Source organism: Salvelinus alpinus, chromosome 4 (assembly GCF_045679555.1).
Source record: "Salvelinus alpinus chromosome 4, SLU_Salpinus.1, whole genome shotgun sequence".
Classification (NCBI taxonomy): domain Eukaryota; kingdom Metazoa; phylum Chordata; class Actinopteri; order Salmoniformes; family Salmonidae; genus Salvelinus; species Salvelinus alpinus.
The window spans coordinates 19,030,283-19,049,744 of NC_092089.1; the positions used below are offsets into that span (position 1 = coordinate 19,030,283).

Consider the following 19,462-nt stretch of genomic DNA (forward strand, 5'->3'; position numbering starts at 1 on the left):
TATAGTACAGCAGCAGTACAGTGCATTGGAGTTGGTGAGGCTGACTCCACTCAGTGAATATAGTACAGCAGCAGTACAGTGCATTGGAGTTGGTGCGGCTTGAAAGAGTCAATATTTCCACGTTAGAAAGTAATAACTACCGGTGGTGTCACGAGTTCAAAAATAATGACTAGTTCCAGCCCTTAAAATAATACTATACTTATCAGCTCATCGTTCCTATAAATAGGTTCACATAGAGTCTACATGTGTTTGACTTTAATGTCAGATTGTAATATTCATCAGATATGATGGCGTCCCGGAAAAAAAACTCTTAGCAAAAAAAAAAGAAAAAAGAAATAGATGTATTTTCAGATACGGCTATTGTCAGACATAATGCCTCCAAATCATTCACCTTTCACAGATTATGAAGGGGGATGACTACTTTAATCATGAACCTTTCACAGATTATGAAGGGGGATGATTACTTTAATCATGAACCTTTCGCAGATTATGAAGGGGGATGACTACTTTAATCATGAACCTTTCGCAGATTATGAAGAGGGATGACTACTTTAATCATGAACCTTTCACAGATTATGAAGGGGGATGACTACTTTAATCATGAACCTTTCACAGATTATGAAGGGGGATGACTACTTTAATCATGAACCTTTCACAGATTATGAAGGGGGATGACTACTTTAATCATGAACCTTTCACAGATTATGAAGGGGGATGACTACTTTCAATTTATGTAAAAAATAAAAAAAAAATCTACAAAAAGTGAGGTACAAGGTTTACGATGAATAGATTTAATGTCCATGATAATGTGACCGTATATTGTTATTTACCAGAGTAGTGGTTGACGAGGTCCTCTAGACACTGGAAGGTTAGACCAGGAGAGATGTAGTACCAGTTGTTGGGAAGGCGGATAATACGATAGTGTACCATAACCCTGTGCCGTACAGACAGGGTATACACTCCTACAACACCACACAGGCAAAGGAAAAACAAGACGTTATTACATCGGTTTCTAAAGTTGGTTCGATTTTGGTTGATCATTTTCAGTAGTTGATGTGAGAGAGTCTATCGGCAGTCCTGTAGTCGAAGTTTAGGACTCCATCTTTTATATGTACCATTTATTTAGGACATTTAGCGGACACCTTTATCCTAAGTGACTTACAGTAGTTGTTGGTTGCGTACCCACAACCATCGCGTTGCGAGCACCATGCTCTACAAACGGAGCACCACAAGGGGCACAACAGGAGCACCACAGGAGCACCTAAATTCCATTTAATTTACGGTACAGACGTCTGTCTCGAGGCCACTCACCTTTTTGACTTTCTCTTATCATGAAGGAGCCAGCTCTGTTTCCGGGCAGACGAAGCAGTTCCTCTGCTTTGGGTCGGGCCACCCCTTCAAACAACCAGCTAAATGAATTACAGAATACAATTCAACCATATTCATAAAGCATGCATTTTCATGGCCTTAGAACCCAGATAAAACAACCAGCTATGAATAAAGATTAAAACATTACCACCAGCTGTTTTAATCATAATGGTATCGTAGATGCTATCACCTTCACCTTTTCAGAATACCAAGCATTAAACCATTATCGTCAGCTTTAATCCGGCACTGGACTAGGAAAGTGTCAAATTAGTATATCATTAATTATTTATATATTTTTTTACTTATCTTTATTTTTTTACTTAACACTTATTTTTCTTAAAACTGCATTGTTGGTTAAGGGCTTGTAAGTAAGCATTTCACTGTAAGGTCTACACACCTGTTGTATTCGGGGCATGTGACAAATAAAAATTGGATTTGAACGTGATTAGATGTAGGAGGCAGATGCCATGGCAGTAGACTAGGAAGTGTCAGGTAGGTTAGTGTTGCTGTGAGTTCACCTACCCGTGATAGACCTTGGCAGTAGACTAGGAAGTGTCAGGTAGGTTAGTGTTGCTGTGAGTTCACCTACCCGTGATAGACCTTGGCAGTAGACTAGGATAGTGTCAGGTAGGTTAGTGTTGCTGTGAGTTCACCTACCCGTGATAGACCTTGGCAGTAGACTAGGATAGTGTCAGGTAGGTTAGTGTTGCTGTGAGTTCACCTACCCGTGATAGACCTTGGCAGTAGACTAGGATAGTGTCAGGTAGGTTAGTGTTGCTGTGAGTTCACCTACCCGTGATAGACCTTGGCAGTAGACTAGGATAGTGTCAGGTAGGTTAGTGTTGCTGTGAGTTCACCTACCCGTGATAGACCTTGGCAGTAGACTATGATAGTGTCAGGTAGGTTAGTGTTGCTGAGAGTTCACCTACCCGTGATAGACCTTGGCAGTAGACTATAACAGTGTCAGGTAGGTTAGTGTTGCTGTGAGTTCACCTACCCGTGATAGACCTTGGCCACATGGCTATTAGGGATGTAGTTCTCATATCCTGTTTGGACAGAACGAGCCCTCCACCAGTAACCCTCCCTGACAGAAGAGAAGAAACAAGGGAAGAAGGAGAGTGAGTCCCAAATAGCACCCTATTCCTTATTTAGTGCACTGTTATAGACCAAAAGGGCTCTGGTCAAAAGTAGAATTGGTCAGATTTGAGCCCTGTCTCTGTCAGTCTAGTCAAACAGATCAGCTCTTAGAGGAGGTGATGTTGTGTTGAGGGACTGAATGTGGAAGACTGGGTCTGCGTCCCAAATTGCCCCTTAGTCCCTAGATAGTGCCCTACGTTCTGGTCAAAAGTAGGGCACTATCTAGGGACTAGGGTGGCATTTGGGACACAGTTCTTAGATTCAGTTGGGTTCAGTCACTCACTCTGCCAGGAGTCTTAGTCTCTCTCCTATCCTGAAGAGAGGCGCGCTGACGTCTGCTGAGGGGTAGTCAGATAAGACTACCAGGGTTTCACCAACGTCTGCTGAGGGGTAGTCAGATAAGACTACCAGGCTTTCACTAACGTCTGCTGAGGGGTAGTCAGAAAGGACTCTCAGGGTATCGTTGTCTGGAGAGAAGAGAAACTATGATTATTTTTTTTATGTGCAAGGTTTTATTTATTTTACAGCATATTAGATAACGGTCATTCATATTCCATTCACCCAGCTCAATGTAACATCGATAGGTTTAGGCTACTACATGATACTCTAATTTCCCCTATACCCATCATGAGGTTGCTACAACCTAGCCTATGAATTAAAGTTTACAATGGTAGGTGCACAAGTCGAGAAAAATGTGAGTAATCAAGGTGACAGACAGTGACACATTCATTACCCCCTTGCACACTCTTGCCTGCATCTAGCTGATCTAGGGTGTAATCAGTTGCAAACAAGAGTTTCTATTGGACAAATTCAGGTGCATTTATCCCCGTTTCTTTCCTTTTGCTTCCGTTTAAGAAATGTTTTCAACAGAATTGGCGGAATGAATACACCCCTGATCACATGCAATCAGTTCTCTTTCATAGCAGCCACATACAAACAGCATGATTCCTTTGAAAGTTGTATAACTCATTGCATCCTACGCTCTCTCCTCCTCTCACCTTTTCCCTTCGCTTGTGGACTTCAGTGCACAATACATCAGCTGACTGTGACCAGGTGAAAACACCTTTCCAAACGCCATGTACTGGTGTACTATCTCAATTTGACCCGTTTCTCACAGCAGGAAAATAATCCTGCAGCAGCAGGAAATGTAAATTATTATGTGGATTATAATTAATGGACATTTCTGTAGGGGTTGATACATTTTTAGTTAGGAACAATGAAGTCTGACATGTTAAAGTGGAAATTACAAATGTTAGAAGCCTTTTTAAACCTCGAATAGACAACAATTTGCATTTCCTTCCGCAAAGGAAAATTCTCTGACAACAGGGCGATCAAATTAAGAGAGTACATCTGTACAGTATCTGCCAATCACAGGCGAAAGCAGAAGTGTTATCAGGTCATCCATATCAGATGAAGATTATATTATTTTTCCGTTTAGTCAACAGCTCTCGCACGGTCATTTCAAGATACTGAATGCCCACACACTGATGCTGTTACAAAAACATAAAATAATACTTTTTTTGTTATTTGTTTTTTTAGATATGAGTACATGTTGTTGAAGGTCAGGGGGTAGGGAAGTAGGATGCTGTTTGGTATTTAATTTAATGAATAAATATGTTTTATATTGCATAAAGGTCCAGTAAAAAGCAAGAGGTGACACACCCATGTCAGTTGAGGTGCTGACTAACGGAATAGTAAACATTCTACAACAGAAAGTCATACAGTACGCTGTATATATGCTCCATGGTAACAAAATGTTGCAAATATTGCGAAGTGATCATTTGACCTAATTCTACATTTATAAGCTTGCAGTTGTTTGGCTGCAGTTTGCATGAGAGGAACCTTATTTATTTTGGGTGAAATTATGCAAATGTTTACTCATGCACAGAGCAGTACAGGGCCAGTACAGCTTATGAAACCAAGTCACTCCACCCGTACTTAAAAATGACATCAAATTAACCATTGCCCATCAGAGACAATCTGCGTTTCCAAACATTTTAAATTAATCATTTCATAGCCATTGATTCTTGAAGAATATAAAACTAATTTGAATCCCAGATTGCCCCTTTTAACAGGATCCTTTCGTTAATAAAACAATCATTACCAAAATACAGACTTCCTTAACCAGAGAGACTTACTTCTCAGAAAGGGGTCAGAGCTGGTGTTGGTGTCATCTCCATTCGCTGGCATAGAGACTGGGCTGGTCCTGATGTTCCCCATGTCTGGTCAGAGAGCCTTGTTGATCATTTGGATGCAGGAATAAAGTGCTGGGAAGTGGCAGTGCTATGCGTGCCTGCCTCTCATTCCTTTATCTCACTATTTAGCCCAGCACTGTTATTCTCCAGTTTAGGATGTGGATGTTATCCCCCTTTCTTCAGATAGCCTTACCATACCAGCCTGTAGCAGCCTCAGTCGTTATACCTAATATAACCAATATTTGCTGTAATATAGCCGGAATTAGAATGTAATATAGCCTGAATTAGCTTAGCATGATGATACAGTACTGTCTAACGGTGATAAGCAGCAGCTCATCAGTCTATTCTAGTCATCCTGCCAATCTGTTTTTGTTGATCTCATCTTGTCACTTCCTCACTAATGGGGAAGTTGAGTGTGACTTGTTTTTCACCACATTTTTCCACTCCTGAAATAGACTAATCACCACCATGCAGTAGCCAATAGATGAGACTAATCACCACAGTGCTGTAGCCAATAGATGGCAGACTAATCACCACAGTGCTGTAGCCAATAGATGGCAGACTAATCACCACAGTGCTGTAGCCAATAGATGACAGACTAATCACCACAGTGCTGTAGCCAATAGATGACAGACTAATCACCACAGTGCTGTAGCCAATAGATGGCAGACTAATCACCACAGTGTTGTAGCCAATAGATGGCAGACTAATCACCACAGTGCTGTAGCCAATAGATGGCAGACTAATCACCACAGTGCTGTAGCCAATAGATGGCAGACTAATCACCACCGTGCTGTAGCCAATAGATGGCAGACTAATCACCACAGTGCTGTAGCCAATAGATGGCAGACTAATCACCACAGTGCTGTAGCCAATAGATGACAGACTAATCACCACAGTGCAGTAGCCAATAGATGACAGACTAATCACCACAGTGCTGTAGCCAATAGATGGCAGACGAATCACCACAGTGCTGTAGCCAATAGATGGCAGACTAATCACCACAGTGCTGTAGCCAATAGATGACAGACTAATCACCACAGTGCTGTAGCCAATAGATGGCAGACTAATCACCACAGTGCTGTAACCAATAGATGGCAGACTAATCACCACAGTGCAGTAGCCAATAGATGGCAGACTAATCACCACAGTGCAGTAGCCAATAGATGGCAGACTAATCACCACAGTGCAGTAGCCAATAGATGAGACTAATCACCACAGTGCTGTAGCCAATAGATGGCAGACTAATCACCACAATGCTGTAGCCTATAGATGATAGACTAATCACCACAGTGCTGTAGCCAATAGATGACCAGATAAACACTTGAAAGATGTGTGCAACCAATTGGTATGTAGCATTTCTAACATTAGAAGTCATTCCATTTTGGAACTAATAATGCTTAGCTATAAATAATAATCATTTGTTTCTGCTTAAACTTGCTATCAGTCTATGTTTATTTGTGTTGACTAGTAGAGAGACAGTATTAATGGTTCTCTCTCTCTCTCTTTCTCTCTTTCTCTTTCTCTCTCTCTCTCTCTTTCTCTCTCTCTGTGGGTTAGAAGATCTTAATCATCAAATACAGACAGACAGACACAGTCCCTCCCCTCTGGGCAGAGACTGGAGTCAAAGTGCTAAACGTGCCTCTCTCTCTCCCCAGGGTGTCTCTGTGTTCTCCCCTGCCTCAGTGCTGAGTGGTTCTCTGACTCTGTCCCTCCTCTCTCTCTCTCCCCAGGGTGTCTCTGTGTTCTCCCCTGCCTCAGTGCTGAGTGGTTCTCTGACTCTGTCCCTCCTCTCTCTCTCTCTCTCCCCAGGGTGTCTCTGTGTTCTCCCCTGCCTCAGTGCTGAGTGGTTCTCTGACTCTGTCCCTCCTCTCTCTCTCTCCCCAGGGTGTCTCTGTGTTCTCACCTGCCTCGGTGCTGAGTGGTTCTCTGACTCTGTCCCTCCTCTCTCTCTCTCTCTCCCCAGGGTGTCTCTGTGTTCTCCCCTGCCTCAGTGCTGAGTGGTTCTCTCACTCTGTCCCTCCTCTCTCTCTCTCTCCCCACGGTGGCTCTGTGTTCTCACCTGCCTCGGTGCTGAGTGGTTCTCTGACTCTGTCCCTCCTCTCTCTCTCTCCCCAGGGTGGCTCTGTGTTCTCCCCTGCCTCAGTGCTGAGTGTATCCAAAGCCCAGGGGCAGGCAGCGGCTCTGGCCCGGGAGCTCGGCTGTCCCCCCTCCGCTAACCCAGAACAGCTGGGCTCCTGCCTGAGAGCAGCTACAGCACAAGACCTCAACACTGCCCAGACTAAGGTACTGTTGGCCTTATAGACCCATATATCTTTATGTACATATTCTTTATCCCTTTACACTTGTGTGTATAAGGTAGTAGTTGTGGAATTGTTAGGTTAGATTACTTGTTGGTTATTACTGCATTGTCGGAACTAGAAGCACAAGCATTTCGCTACACTCGCATTAACATCTGCTAACCATGTGTATGTGACAAATAAAATTTGATTTGATTTGAAGATTAAGGTACTGTTGGCCTTATAGACCCAGACTAAGGTACTGTTGGCCTTATAGACCCAGACTAAGGTACTGTTGGCCTTATGGACCCAGACTAAGGTACTGTTGGCCTTATAGACCCAGCCTAAGGTACTGTTGGCCTTATAGACCCAGACTAAGGTACTGTTGGCCTTATAGACCCAGACTAAGCTACTGTTGGCCTTATAGACCCAGACTAAGGTACTGTTGGCTTTATAGACCCAGACTAAGGTACTGTTGGCTTTATAGACCCAGATTAAGGTACTGTTGGCCTTATAGACCCAGATTAAGGTACTGTTGGCTTTATAGACCCAGACTAAGGTACTGTTGGCTTTATAGACCCAGACTAAGCTACTGTTGGCCTTATATACCCAGATTAAGGTACTGTTGGCTTTATAGATCCAGACTAAGGTACTGTTGGCCTTATAGACCCAGACTAAGTTACTGTTGGCCTTATAGACCCAGACTAAGCTACTGTTGGCCTCATAGACTCAGACTAAGGTACTGTTGGCATTATAGACTCAGACTAAGCTACTGTTGGCCTTATAGACCCAGATTAAGGTACTGTTGGCCTTATAGACCCAGACTAAGGTACTGTTGGCCTTATAGACCCAGACTAAGGTACCGTTGGCCTTATAGACCCAGACTAAGTTACTGTTGGCCTTATAGACCCAGACTAAGCTACTGTTGGCCTTATAGACCCAGACTAAGGTACTGTTGGCCTTATAGACCCAGATTAAGGTACTGTTGGCCTTATAGACCCAGACTAAGGTACTGTTGGCCTTATAGACCCAGACTAAGGAAGGAAGCCTTATAGTCCCAGATGTATCATAGGCTGTATGTATCCCAAATGGCACCCAATTCCCTGTTTAGTGCACTTCTTTTGTCCAAGGCCCATAGGGCCTATTTGGGACGCACACATCGTTTTTTCCCCCCTGTCTTATTTTATGTTATCTGTTTCAGTTGCTGTCAGTCAGTGGGCCCCTGCAGGCTTGGGGTCCAGTGGTGGATGGGGTCTCTGTCCAGGGGAAACCCTCCATGGCCCTGATGAAGGCAGGCTTCCACAGAGCTGACCTCCTGCTGGGCTCCTCCGCAGAGGATGGGCTCATCAGCAGGGCCAAGAGGATCAAGGTGAGAACCGGAGATCCTATAATTCAAAGACGTTCTTTGTGTTTCTATGGTGAGAACATTCACCTCTAGTATCGTCCATCTATTTGGTGTACCTGCTTATTGAGCTTTCCCCATGCTTCAGGATGGAACTGGGGAATATGGCTCTTTGTTTTTCATAGTGTAGGACATATTCTAATGCGTAGACTCCTAGTTCAACTCAGCTAGTGACTAGTATGTTGGCGGTTTGTCCTCATTCACATCATATTAGTATTGAGTAGTATTACTATACTCAGCCACATTTCATATCACCAACTTCTACTTTTCCCCCCTAATGTCTGACGCCAGAACTTTGAGGAGCTCCAGGGGCGAGCTGACAGTAAAACAGCGTTCTACGAAGCCCTGTCCAACTCTCTGGGTGGAGACGATGCCAATGCTTTTGTGAAGGTTGCAGCTACCTGGTTCTACTCCCTGCAGCACTCTCCCTCTCCAGCTGGCTACAATCTCTTCTCTCAGGCTCTTAACAGTGCAACCAGGTGAGAAATGTGCTAAGCACACTACTGTACACGGTATTCATGTAGTTCCAGAATACCTTCCTCTTATTCATTGAATTCAGTGTATAAATATCAAATCAAATTGTATTAGTCACATGCGCCAAATACAACAGGTGTAAACCTCACAGTGAAATGCTTACTTACGAGCCCCTAACCAACAAAGCAGTTAAAAAAAATATGGATAAGAAATAAAAGTAACAAGTAATTAAGGAGCAGCAGTAAAATAACAATAGTGAGTATATATACAGGGGGGTATGTACATTTTTTTAAATTTATTTTACCAGGTAAGTTGACTGAGAACACGTTCTCATTTGCAGCAACGACCTGGGGAATAGTTACAGGGGAGAGGAGGGGGATGAATGAGCCAATTATAAACTGGGGATTATTAGGTGACCATGATGGTTTGAGGGCCAGATTGGGAATTTAGCCAGGACACCGGGGTTAACACCCCTACTCTTACGATAAGTGCCATGGGATCTTTAATGACCTCAGAGAGTCAGGACACCCGTTTAACGTCCCATCCGAAAGACGGCACCCTACACAGGGCAGTGTCCCCAATCACTGCCCTGGGGCATTGGGATATTTTTTTAGACCAGAGGAAAGAGTGCCTCCTACTGGCCCTCCAACACCACTTCCAGCAGCATCTGGTCTCCCATCCAGGGACTGACCAGGACCGACCCTGCTTAGCTTCAGAAGCAAGCCAACAGTGGTATGCAGGGTGGTATGCTGCTGGCTACATGTAGGTAGAGTTAATAAAGTGACTATGCATAGATGACAACAGAGAGTAGCAGCGGTTTAATGAGTGGGAGAGGGGGGGACAATGGCAATAGTCTGGGTAGCCATTTGATTATACAGTTCCTGTATGGAGAAGCAAGCACTGTAATAATCATGTCACAAGATACCATTCTGTGTTCAGTTCTGTGTATTCAGATATTAGTTCAGTTCACTTCATTTATTTGGCCTTTTACGGGAATTTGTCTCTTCGCGTTCAAGAGCACTGAGTTCTATACAATGAGTTCTATACAGTGAGTTCTATACAGTGAGTTCTATACAGTGAGTTCTATACAGTGAGTTCTATACAGTGAGTTCTATACAGTGAGTTCTACACAGTGAGTTCTATACAGTGAGTTCTACACAGTGAGTTCTATACAGTGAGTTCTTTACAGTGAGTTCTATACAGTGAGTTCTATACAGTGAGTTCTATACAGTGAGTTCTACAAAGTGAGTTCTATACAGTGAGTTCTATACAGTGAGTTCTATACAGTGAGTTCTATACAGTGAGTTCTCTACAGTGAGTTCTCTACAGTGAGTTCTATATACAGTGAGTTCTATACAGTGAGTTCTATACAGTGAGTTCTCTACAGTGAGTTCTATACAGTGAGTTTTATACAGTGAGTTTTATACAGTGAGTTCTATACAGTGAGTTCTATACAGTGAGTTCTATACAGTGAGTTCTATACAGTGAGTTCTCTACAGTGAGTTCTCTACAGTGAGTTTTATACAGTGAGTTCTATACAGTGAGTTCTCTACAGTGAGTTCTATACAGTGAGTTCTATACAGTGAGTTCTATACAGTGAGTTCTATACAGTGAGTTCTATACAGTGAGTTCTCTACAGTGAGTTCTATATACAGTGAGTTCTATACAGTGAGTTCTATACAGTGAGTTCTCTACAGTGAGTTCTATACAGTGAGTTTTATACAGTGAGTTCTATACAGTGAGTTCTATACAGTGAGTTCTATACAGTGAGTTCTCTACAGTGAGTTCTATACAGTGAGTTTTATACAGTGAGTTCTATACAGTGAGTTCTCTACAGTGAGTTCTCTACAGTGAGTTCTATACAGTGAGTTCTCTACAGTGAGTTCTCTACAGTGAGTTCTCTACAGTGAGTTCTCTACAGTGAGTTCTATACAGTGAGTTAAAGTATCTTCAGAAAGTATTCATATCCCTTGACTTATTCCACATGTTGTGTTACAGCCTGAATTCAAAATGGATTAAATGTATATTTTTCCTCACCCATCTACACACAATACCCCATAATGAAAAATGTATTGAAAATGAAACACAGAAATATCTCATTTACATAAGTATTCACACCTGATACACCTTTGGCGGAGATTAAAGCTTTGAGTCATCTTGTGTATGTCTGTATCGGCTTTGCACGTCTTGATTTAGAGATTTTCTCTCATTCTTCCTTGCTGATTTTCTCAATCTGTTAATTAAATTAGATGGTTGAGAGGCATTCTTCAAGTCTTTCCACAGATGTTCAATGGGATTCAAGTTTGGGCTTTGGCTGGGCCACTCAAATACTTTCACATTCTTCTTCTGAAGCCATTCCAGCATTGCGTTGGCTCTATGCTTGCAGTCATTGTCCTATTGGAATGTAAATGTTCACCCCCAGCCTAAGGTCGTTTGCACTCTGAAACAGGTTCTCATATAGGATCTTCCTATATTTTCCTGTATCCTTACCAGTCTTCCAGTCCCTGCCGCTGAAAAGCATCCCCATAGCATGATGCTGCCACCACCATGCTTCACAGTCGGGATGGTGTTAGACGGGTGATGAGCTGTGCCTGGTTTTCTCCAAACATAGCGCTTTGCATTCAGGCCATAGAGTTACATTTTTGTCTCATCAGAGCACAGAATATTTTGCCTTTTGCTCAGTCTTTCATGTGCCTTTTTGCAAACTCCAGGCGTGCTGTCATGTGCCATTTTCTCAGGAGTGGCTTCCGTCTGACCACTCTTCCATAAAGCCCAGATTGGTGAAGTGCTGTAGAGACTGTTGTCCTTCTGGTAGGTTCTCCCATCTCAGCCAAGGAACTCTGCCGTTCTGCCATAGTGGTCATTGGGTTCTTGGTCTCCTCCCTGACCAAGGTCCTTCTTGCCTGGTTGCTCAGTTCGGTCGGACGGGCAGCTCTAGACAGACTCTGGGTTGTTCCATATTTTTTCAACTTCCCGATGATGAAGACCATTGTGCTCTTGGAAACTTTCAACAGTCTTGAAATTGTTTTATACCCTTCCCCAGATATATGCCTCATCACAATTGAGATCAGAGATCTACGGACAGTTCCTTGGACTTCATGGTATAGTTTCTGCTCTGACATCCACTGTCAACTGTGGGACCTTATATAGTCAGGTGTGTTACTTTCTAAATCATGTCCAAACAATTCAATTGGCCACAGGTGGACTCCAATCAAGTTGTAGTGACATCTCAAAGATGATCAAAGGATATTGGATGCACCTTGAGCTCAATTTGGAATGTCATAGGAAAGGGGTATGAATACATATGTAAATGAGATATTATTATTTATTTTGTTGTTGATAAGTTAGTAACAAATTCTAAAAACATGTTTTTACTTTGTCATTATGGGATATTGTGTGCAGATAAGTTAGAGTATGTTTTACTTAATCCATTTTTAATTCTGGCTCTAATACAACAACATGTGGAATACGTCAAGGGGTATGAATACTTTCTGAAGGCCATACAGTGAGTTCTATACAGTGAGTTCTATGCAGTGAGTTCTATGCAGTGAGTTCTATGCAGTGAGTTCTATGCAGTGAGTTCTATGCAGTGAGTTCTATGCAGTGAGTTCTATACAGTGAGTTCTATGCAGTGAGTTCTATGCAGGGAGTTCTATGCAGGGAGTTTTATGTAGGGAGTTTTATGCAGGGAGTTTTATGCAGGGAGTTTTATGCAGGGAGTTTTATGCAGGGAGTTTTATGCAGGGAGTTTTATGCAGGGAGTTCTACGCAGGGAGTTCTACGCAGGGAGTTCTACGCAGGGAGTTCTACGCAGGGAGTTCTACGCAGGGAGTTCTACGCAGTGAGTTCTACGCAGTGAGTTCTACGCAGTGAGTTCTACGCAGGGAGTTCTACGCAGGGAGTTCTACGCAGGGAGTTCTACGCAGTGAGTTCTACGCAGGGAGTTCTACGCAGTGAGTTCTAAGCAGGGAGTTCTAAGCAGGGAGTTCTAAGCAGGGAGTTCTAAGCAGTGCAGAGTGAGTGGAAACTCATAGCTAGACTATTGACCTCTTTACACTGTTATATGTTGCTTTACTGTGATTGACAAACTGGAACAGAGTGTACATTCCAAATGACACCCTATTCCCTATATAGTGGACTACTTAAGACCAGAGCCCTGTGGGCCCTGTTCAAAGGTAGTGCACTATAAAGGGAATAGGGTGCCATTTGGGACGCAACTATGAAAAACTGGAACAGAGTGTGTTTCATTTGTGGTCTTGAGGAAGGAAACAGCCAGCCGAGTGAAGACTGAAATAACCTGAGGATTTAGAAGGACTGCGTGAACTGTTTAACTGATGGTGTTAGAAGCAGCGTGTTTAGAAAAGAAAGGAATGTAACAATTCAGAAATAGAACTACTAGTGCCGTGGCTCGGCCATTTAACTTGGCCCTGACATGTGGTGCAGACCAAGCTTTTCACCAGGAATGTGCCATAAGGAAACAGTATATGTCAGGGCCCATATTCATAAAGCGTCTTAGAGAAGGAGTCCTGATCTAGGATCAGTTTTGCCTTTTTGGATTATAAAATGAATGGATTGATGGAATCTGATTCTATACTGAACAAAAATATTAGTGCAACATGCAACAATTTCAAAGATTTTACTGAGTTACAGTTCCTATAAGGAAATCAGTCAATTGAAATAAATTCATTAGGCCTTAATCTATGGATTTCACATGACTGGGCAGGGGTGCAGCAATGGGTGGGCCTTGGAGGGCATAGGCCCACCCACTTGGCAGCCAGGCCAAGCCAATCAGAATGAGTTTTTCCCCACAAAAGGGCTTCATTACAGACAGAAATACTCCTCAGCACCCCCCACCCCCTCTCACACGATCCTGCAGATGAAGAAGCTGGATGTGGAGGTACTGGGCTGGTATGGTTACACGTGGTCTGCAGTTGTGAGGCCGGTTGGACGTACTGCCAAATTCTCTAAAACTACGTTGGAGGCGGCTTATGGTAGAGAAATGAACATTCAGTTCTCTGGCAACAGCTCTGGTGGACATTCCTGCAGTCTGCATGCCAATTGTACTCACCCTGACAACTTGAGACTTCTGCGACATTGTGTTGTGTGTCAAAACTGCACATTTTAAAGTGGCCTTTTATTGTCCACGGCACAAGGTGCACCTGTGCAATGATCATGCTGTTTAATCAGCTTCTTGATATGCCACACCTGTCACAGGTGGATGGATTATCTTGGCAACGGAGAAATGCTCACTAACAGGGATGTGAACAATTTATGCGCAAAATTTGAGAGAAATACGCTTTTTGTGCGTTTGGAAAATTTACTAGGATTTTGAATTTCAACTCATGAAACATGGGACCAACACTTTAAATGTTGCCTTTATATTTCTGTTCAGTGTAGATCAGCTCATGAATACGGTCCCAGATTCACTCAAGATCAATCATTTTTTTCTGTAATCTTATATGCAATGAATTCTGTACATGTCTCTGTAGTTCTGCAGTATTGACAGAGATATTCTGCATACAGTATATCTGCAGTATTGACAGAGATATTCTGCATACAGTATATCTGCAGTATTGACAGAGATATTCTGCATACAGTATATCTGCAGTATTGACAGAGATATTCTGCATACAGTATATCTGCGGTATTGACAGAGATATTCTGCATACAGTATATCTGCGGTATTGACAGAGATATTCTGCATACAGTATATCTGCGGAATTGACAGAGATATTCTTGTAATGCCCTTGATCCAGGCTTCGGTAGTGATATGTATGGTTGCTGCTGCCTCTGCTCTTCAGCGTCTACGGCACTGGACTTCACCCACATAATAACTAGTGTCAAATATAGCAGGGAGCAGGGCTGAGGCTGACCCACACAACACACCCATGGACCTGAGGTTAGCTCAGGATAGCAACCGACCGATGCCTTGAAGACAAACAACAGCACATCTCACATTCACAATAACACCATGTCTACATGTATTTTAGTAAAAGACTCCTGACCTGAAACTATCACTATGCTAGGAGTTCTACTAGACATTCTCCAGAGTTCAAAACACCTGTAATTTGAAGGCAGATATGTCCACTGCTTGTTTATCCAGATCCATCAGTGTATTTTGGCTGCAGCAGGAATGGTCCTCACTCAGTAAATACCTGCCCTGCTGTAACACACTGGATATGTCCCAAATGGCACCCTATTCCCTGCATAGTGCACTACACCTATAGGCACTGGTCAAAAGTAGTGCACTATATAGGGAATAGGGTGCCATTTGGAACCTAGTCTTATTTAACTAGCATGGCACTGTGGCAGCCAGACAGACCATCTTTTCTCAAGACACAAACATACACACTCACGGCCCTCAGTCACACATGCAAATGTTTAGTTTGTTAGACAACACTGTGTTTGTGATTGTCAGTGAGCTGCTGTCCTGTCATGTACAGAATAGGTACACCTTGCTTTATCCTTTCTCTGTCTTTGTCCCCAAAGAAAAGGGAAACAATGATGTGAAGTGTGTTAAATTTCTCAACAATCTCTCTCTCTGTCTCTCTATCTCTGTCTCTCTGTGCAGAGATCTCTTCATTGTGTGCCCCACCATAAAGATGGCCAACTTCTGGGCAGCTAACACCAGATCCAATGTGTTCATGTACCACCTGCCTGAGGACACCGCCCAGACCAGGTAATCACTGGGTGTGAGGAGGACTAGGCAGCCAGGAAGCCAGGTCAGGTCAGGGCTCCAGACCATTGACTACTAGTCATGTAGTACTTGCGTTAACTCAGACTACCTTGTTGTGTCCAGCAATACTATTACATTTGTTTTGCTGTGTTGCTATGGAAGTGGCATGATAATCTATTATTTGCTTTGTTTTGTTTTGCTGTGTTGCTAGGGAAGTGGCATGATAATCTATTATTTCTTTGTTTTGTTTCGCTGTGTTGCTAGGGAAGTGGCATGATAATCTATTATTTGTTTTGTTTTGCCGTGTTGCTAGGGAAGTGGCATGATGATGTGTTATTTATTTGTTTTGCTGTGTTGCTAGGGAAGTGGCATGATGATGTATTATTTATTTGTTTTGCTGTGTTGCTAGGGAAGTGGCATGATAATCTATTATTTGTTTTGTTTTGCCGTGTTGCTAGGGAAGTGGCATGATGATGTATTATGTATTTGTTTTGCTGTGTTGCTAGGGAAGTGGCATGATAATGTAGTGTTTATTTGTGTGTGATTTGTTTTCATTTCAGTGCTGACCTGTCAGTACCCCTGGATGTCCACTATGCTTTTGGCCTCCCCCACAGCCCCCTGACCTACGACCTGTTCACCAACACAGAGAGACGCCTCTCCCTACAGATGATGACCTACATGGCCAACTTCATCAAGTCCGGGTAAAAATTGTATTTAAAAAAAAATGAAACAGAAATTACTTTAAATAAACGCCAACCATACTTTATAGTATTGCCTTTTCCATCTAAATCAATTGGTTTATTTTGTATTGTTTGTTACATCTAAACCAATCTGCATGACTGGAGAATACTGCCTTATCCATGTGGTGTCAGAATATATAATATCTGTCATTTAGCAGACCCTTTCTTCCGAAGTGACTTACAGTCGTGCGTACATCACGTCTCTTACTGTACGTTTTCTCCTTCTGAACAGAAATCCCAACCAGGCTCACAGTGTGTCCCGCGTGGCCTTCAGCGAGGCGGCGCTGCCCACCTGGCATGCCTTCCAGCCTCACCCTGAGGGGGACAGCTATATGGAGTTGGAGCCAGGCCTCAGCAACCACAGGGGCCTCCGCAGGGCGCAGTGCTCCTTCTGGGCCGACTATGTCCCCGCTCTGACCGCCTCCACTGGTGGGTACAAGTCCAAACTGAAAATAAGATTATGTAAAACATCAGTTTGCCAAACAAACCACATCTTTTCCGAAAAAAAAACAATGACAGTAACACAAAGGCTAAATATAAAACACAGAAAACAAGTATTAATTATTCACTTCCTGTTCTTTCAGTGTCAGAAGGACATACATAGAAACATACAGTGTATTCGGAAAGTATTCAGACACCTTCCTTTTTCCTCATTTTGTTACGTTACAGCATTATTCTAGAATGTATTAAATTATTTCCCCGCCTCATAAATCTATACACAATACCCAATAATGACAAAGAAAACGTTTTTTTTTTTTTTTAGTTTTGCAATTGTATAAAACATTATTTAAAAAAAAATATGTATTTACTAAGTATTCAGACCCTTTGCTATGAGACTCAAAATTGAGCTCAGGTGCATCCTGTTTTCATTGATCATCCTTGATGTTTCTACAACTTGATTGGCATCCACCTGTGGTAAATTCAATTGATTGGACATGATTTGGAAAGGCACACACCTGTCTATGTAAGGTCGAACAGAGCAAAAACCAAGCCATGAGGTCGAAGGAATTGTCCGTAGAGCTCCGAGACAGGATTGTGTCGAGGCACAGATCTGGGGAATGGTACCAAAACATTTCTGCAGCATTGAAGGTCCCCAAGAACTCAGTGGCCTCCATTCAGTGGCCTCATTCTTAAATGGAAGAAGTTTGGAACCTCCAAGTCTCTTCCTAGAGCTGGCCACCCGGCCAAACTGAGCAATCCGGGCAGAAGGGCCTTGGTCAGGGAAGTGACCATGAACCCGATGGTCACTCTGAGAGAGCGCCAGAGTTCCTCTGTGGAGATGGGAGAACCTTCCAGAAAGACAACCATCTCTGCAGCACTCCATCAATCAGGCCTTTATGGTCGAGTGGCCAGACGGAAGCCACTCCTCAGTAAAAGGCACATGACAGCCAGCTTGGAGTTTGCCAAAAGGCACCTAAAGGACTCTCAAACCATGAGAAACAAGATTCTCTGGTCTGATGAAACCAAGATTGAACTCTTTGGCCTGAATGCCAAGCGTCACGTCTGGAGGAAACCTGGCACAATCCCTATAGTGAAGCATGGTGCTGGCAGCATAATGCTGTGGGGATGGTTTTCAGCGGCAGGGACTGGGAGACTAGTCAGGATCGAGGAAAAGATGAACGGAGCAAAGTACAGAGAGATCCTTGATGAAAACCTGTTCCAGAGCGCTCAGGACCTCAGACTGGGGCGAAGGTTCACCTTCCAACAGGACAAGACCCTAAGCACACAGCTAAGACAACGCAGGAGTGGCTTCGGGACAAGTCTATGAATGTCCTTGAGTGGCCCAGCCAGAGCCCGGACTTGAACCCGATCGAACATCTATGGAGAGACCTGAAAATAGCGACGCTCCCCATCCAACCTGACAGAGCTTGAGAGGATCTGCAGAAAAGAATGGGAGAAACTCCCCAAATACAGGTGTGCCAAGCTTGTAGCGTCGTACCCAAGAAGACTCGAGGCTGTTAATCGCTGCTAAAGGTCCTTCAACAAAGTACTGAGTCCTTATGTAATATTTATAAAAACCTGTTTTTGCTTTGTCTTTATGGGTTTTTGTGTGTAGATTGATGAGAAAATAAACAATGTAATCCATTTTAGAATAAGGCTGTAACGTAACATATTTTGCACTGTATGTAGCCAGTAATTAGAGGTTTGCTACTGTATGTACTTAGATGGTGCCAAACGTCCAGTCTCCGTCTGCAGAGCTTTTCATCTTTAGGAAAAACATCCATATATCACCACTTTAGAGAAGCTACTCTTACTTCACAGGATGACTTGGTGTCACAAGAAATATGTTTCTCTGTTTTTCAGGCAAACTTTCATCTGCTGTGTTGGAAGGGGAATCTGCTGGTTTGGGGGCTCCAACACCAGAAGCCAAGTTATTTGTTGATTTCTTGACAGCTGTCACCCAGAGCAAACCCAAGTCAGAGAAGGATGCTTATAATTAGAAAGAACATCCACACTACGTACCGTCTAATTTGTATTTAGGGTTTATCACTCACACATAGTGAGAAATGACATGTTGTTTCAACTGCCAAAGTAGTCGGTAAATTAAGTCATGTCATTTAACTGCCTGTTAGTTTCCATACAAATTAAATAAAACAATTGCATTACAAAATACTCCTGAAGTCTGTGGTGTTGTTTATACTCCCTTCCCGTCTAGAGTAGTAATCAGGTAATCTCTCGCGATAGCCTGAACATTAAAGTCAACTAGCTCATTTGGGTGTGTGTGCCTTACAGGGATTACTACTGTAGAGACTGACTGAGCTGGCCCTAACCTTACAGGGTTTACTACTGTAGAGACTGACTGAGCTGGCCCTAACCTTACAGGGTTTACTACTGTAGAGACTGACTGAGCTGGCCCTAATCTTACAGGGTTTACTACTGTAGAGACTGACTGAGCTGGCCCTAACCTTACAGGGTTTACTACTGTAGAGACTGACTGAGCTGGCCCTAACCTTACAGGGCTTACTACTGTAGAGACTGACTGAGCTGGCCCTAACCTTACAGGGTTTACTACTGTAGAGACTGACTGAGCTGGCCCTAACCTTACAGGGTTTACTACTGTAGAGACTGACTGAGCTGGCCCTAACCTTACAGGGTTTACTACTGTAGAGACTGACTGAGCTGGCTGTAACCATACAGGGTTTACTACTGTAGAGACTGACTGAGCTGGCCCTAACCTTACAGGGTTTACT

General features: G+C 43.1%; 2 protein-coding genes across 3 annotated transcripts in view; one reads left to right on the top strand and one right to left on the bottom strand.

The window, feature by feature from the left end:
• The window catches only part of tg (thyroglobulin), a 92,535-nt gene extending 73,651 nt beyond the window's left edge, over positions 1–18,884 (top strand). The window contains exons 44-50 of the mRNA XM_071395192.1: positions 6,819–6,986; positions 8,181–8,348; positions 8,673–8,860; positions 15,427–15,534; positions 16,092–16,232; positions 16,504–16,700; positions 18,576–18,884. Of these exons, the coding sequence (XP_071251293.1) occupies positions 6,819–6,986; positions 8,181–8,348; positions 8,673–8,860; positions 15,427–15,534; positions 16,092–16,232; positions 16,504–16,700; positions 18,576–18,712 (1,107 nt within the window). The 3' untranslated portion in view covers positions 18,713–18,884. The remainder of the gene's footprint in view (positions 1–6,818; positions 6,987–8,180; positions 8,349–8,672; positions 8,861–15,426; positions 15,535–16,091; positions 16,233–16,503; positions 16,701–18,575) is intronic.
• LOC139572970 (src-like-adapter) lies at positions 808–5,101 on the bottom strand. 2 transcript variants are annotated; one of them, XM_071395883.1, is made up of 5 exons: positions 4,644–5,100; positions 2,789–2,972; positions 2,366–2,452; positions 1,312–1,409; positions 808–962 (listed from the first exon to the last, which is right to left on the bottom strand). In XM_071395883.1, exons 1-5 carry the CDS (start codon positions 4,723–4,725, stop codon positions 823–825), a joined length of 591 nt encoding a protein of 196 aa, XP_071251984.1. In that variant the 5' UTR covers positions 4,726–5,100; the 3' UTR covers positions 808–822. The 2 variants fall into 2 exon arrangements, with proteins under 2 accessions (XP_071251984.1, XP_071251985.1); XM_071395884.1 differs by having other exon boundaries at positions 812–962; positions 1,312–1,395; positions 4,644–5,101.
• Positions 18,885–19,462: the final 578 nt, after the last annotated feature.